At 46.8% G+C, this 2,609-nt stretch overlaps 1 protein-coding gene across 1 annotated transcript; it reads left to right on the forward strand.

The window, feature by feature from the left end:
* The first annotated feature begins 374 nt into the window (after positions 1 to 374).
* LOC124655535 lies at positions 375 to 1,854 on the forward strand. Its single transcript, XM_047194411.1, has one exon. It carries the CDS (start codon positions 506 to 508, stop codon positions 1,736 to 1,738), a length of 1,233 nt encoding a protein of 410 aa, XP_047050367.1. The 5' UTR covers positions 375 to 505; the 3' UTR covers positions 1,739 to 1,854.
* Positions 1,855 to 2,609: the final 755 nt, after the last annotated feature.

Below are 2,609 nucleotides of genomic sequence, written 5' to 3' on the forward strand. Positions count from 1 at the left end.
CATCTTCTAAACCACTCCCGTTACTCCTTACAAGGTATATTTAAAAAAAAAGACAAAATTTCCTGGACCAATTGTCTAGAAAGAATCATCAACAACCACAATAAAAACCAGTATCATTAGATTCATCATAATATCATTTTATATTTTATTTATTTAGCATTTCAGATATCAATATTATTCTATTAATTTGGTCACAAGTCTGAATTTTCAAAAAGCAAATACACGTTGTAAGAAGGAACTTGAGGGAGAGTACTGTGCCAGAAGACACATTTCTCGAAGGATGGTGAATGTCCTCATCTTCTCGGGGTCGCTTTCAGCTTAATTTTGGTAAGGCACAAGTTTCATAACTTTCTTTATCAGAACAGAGAAGTGAAGACTTTCTGGTAAGCATTTCCTAGCACCTACCAGTTCAACACGCTGAGCAATTTTCTCACGCAAAGAAACAAGTGTCATCACAGCATCACAAAGAGTAGAAGCTTAGATTTGATTTACCAGAGGAAGATCCATGGCCGAAATAATAGGATCTGCAGTTGCAAGCGAGTCTGTAAGCAGGATTTTCGCTATCCTATCGGGTAACACTAGAGACCATGGGAGCCCAGAAGACAACGCTGAGAGATTGGAGTTTGCAGTGCTGAAGATCCACAGCGTTGTTGCCGTCTCTGAAGATTGGCTGATACTCCACCAGCCATTGATCGACTGGAGGGCGAGATTAAAGCGTGCAGCCAAGGAAGGCGATGACATCTTGCGCGCTCACAGAAGGAGATCCACGGAGCACAGGCAGAACGATGGAGCTGCAAGGCAACAGGCTGATTCTGTTCGTAAGCGGATCACCCGAGCGGCGACGCGCTTCTTGCCTTTTCGCCGCGGGAAGGAGGAAGACGGTCCGAGCGACGCGACGGTGCGGAGGTTCGAGAGGCTGGCACACGTCGCCGATGAGTTCTTCCGGTACGTCCAGTTTGGAGGCCGTCCGAGGAGCCTGATGGTGTCCTTCAAAGTTCCCGTGGAGCCACTGATTGCAGGAAAGACACTTGAGTTCTCCCATCGGATGGGCACCCGGGATACCATCCTCTTGCTTCATCCATGCGATGGCGAAACCGGCGGGCCGAAGGAGATTGTTCTGTTCCTCTCCTACGACGACACTACGGTGTGGGAGAAGAATGTGAAACTCTTTGTGGTGTTCCAGCTGTTTGAGAACATCGACATCTTGGACATCATCATGTCTGCCTTGCAGCTCTTGCCTCCCCAATTTGTTGCTGCCTCTGTGACCACAAGGGATTTAGTCAAAGAGGTGCTACCACCGCAGGAAACGAGCTATTTCGAAGCATCGTCTGTGCCAAGGCGGTGCGCCTCCATGGCATGGAGGTGTCACCGTGATTCCACGGACAGGGGATTTGCTGCTGGTGACGGTATGCGGCTGCCGTTGCCTATAGTTCGAGTCGACGCCGTGTACTTCACCATGCCGCAGAAGGACTCGTCAGACACATCTGCGCCTCTCAGATTGGTATGTCATATCACTCCCTACCTTGTGCCAGAGAGGTGCTCCGAGCATTACGAGCAGATCGGGCAAGAAAGGCTACAAGAGCTAGAGTTGTTTCCAGAAGTGACGACCCAAGGAACGCCTGCATGCACAGGGAACTGGTGGTGTCCTCGTGTATCCACGTTTTTGTCGGTGGAACCAGAGCTTTCGGTGCAGCCGCCGAAGCTGGAGCAGTTGTTCCTGATGGAGAACTCTTGTTGAGCGGTGTAGTTCTCGCAGCAGTAGCAGAAGCAATGTGCGGTATATTTCCCGATCTTATATGTACAGTAAGTTAATCCTTTTAGGCCTGTTATTACTCAATTGAATCATGGATGCTACACTGCCGGTTCTACGTTTGCAAATAAGGAAATATGTGCTGAATTTATTTCGTAATAGAAAAATGCACAAATAATCACGTTGTTATCTCCTTTTGCGGAGAGGAAGGATGCGTCTTGCATATCTTCTAGGCATGGTGTGGATGCTTAATACAAGTGGGCGTTTTACCACCAAATGCTTTTACTGTTTATTGGAAAAGGATGTGTTTGGTTCTAATAATAAATGGATCTGGGATGCAAAGTTGCCTCTTAATAAGATTAAAAGTTTTCTCAGAATGTTATTTTTACTAGAGATAATCTCAAGAAAAGGAATTGGCCTGGTTCACCCATCTGTTCTTTTTTTGCAATGAACATGAGTGAAACACCTGTTCGCATGCTAAAATAATATGGGGTGTGGTTGGGTCTGTTTTAAATGCTCATGGTTGTCCCAAAACTCTCTGGCAAAGTATTACCTGGTTGCATGTTTTCTTCCCTCATGGGGAAAAATATCATATGCTTGTGTTGGCAGGGTTTTGCTAGGCAGTTTGTAATGTAAGGAACCAGATCACTTTCGAGAAAAAACTGTGAGATCCCCTGTGGTAACTATTTTTTTGCATGTATTCGTTTCTCCGTTTTTGGGCAGGTCTGTACAATGCTATGGAGGCAGAGGAGGTCAGGGGCAGGGCGGATCAGCTGATGGGAAGGGCGTCCGACCTGGCGTGTTTCATGGCAACACTACAGGAATGGGAGGCTATGCCGAGGGCCAGGCTATACGCCGA

Source organism: Lolium rigidum, chromosome 5 (assembly GCF_022539505.1).
Source record: "Lolium rigidum isolate FL_2022 chromosome 5, APGP_CSIRO_Lrig_0.1, whole genome shotgun sequence".
In the NCBI taxonomy this organism is placed as follows: domain Eukaryota; kingdom Viridiplantae; phylum Streptophyta; class Magnoliopsida; order Poales; family Poaceae; genus Lolium; species Lolium rigidum.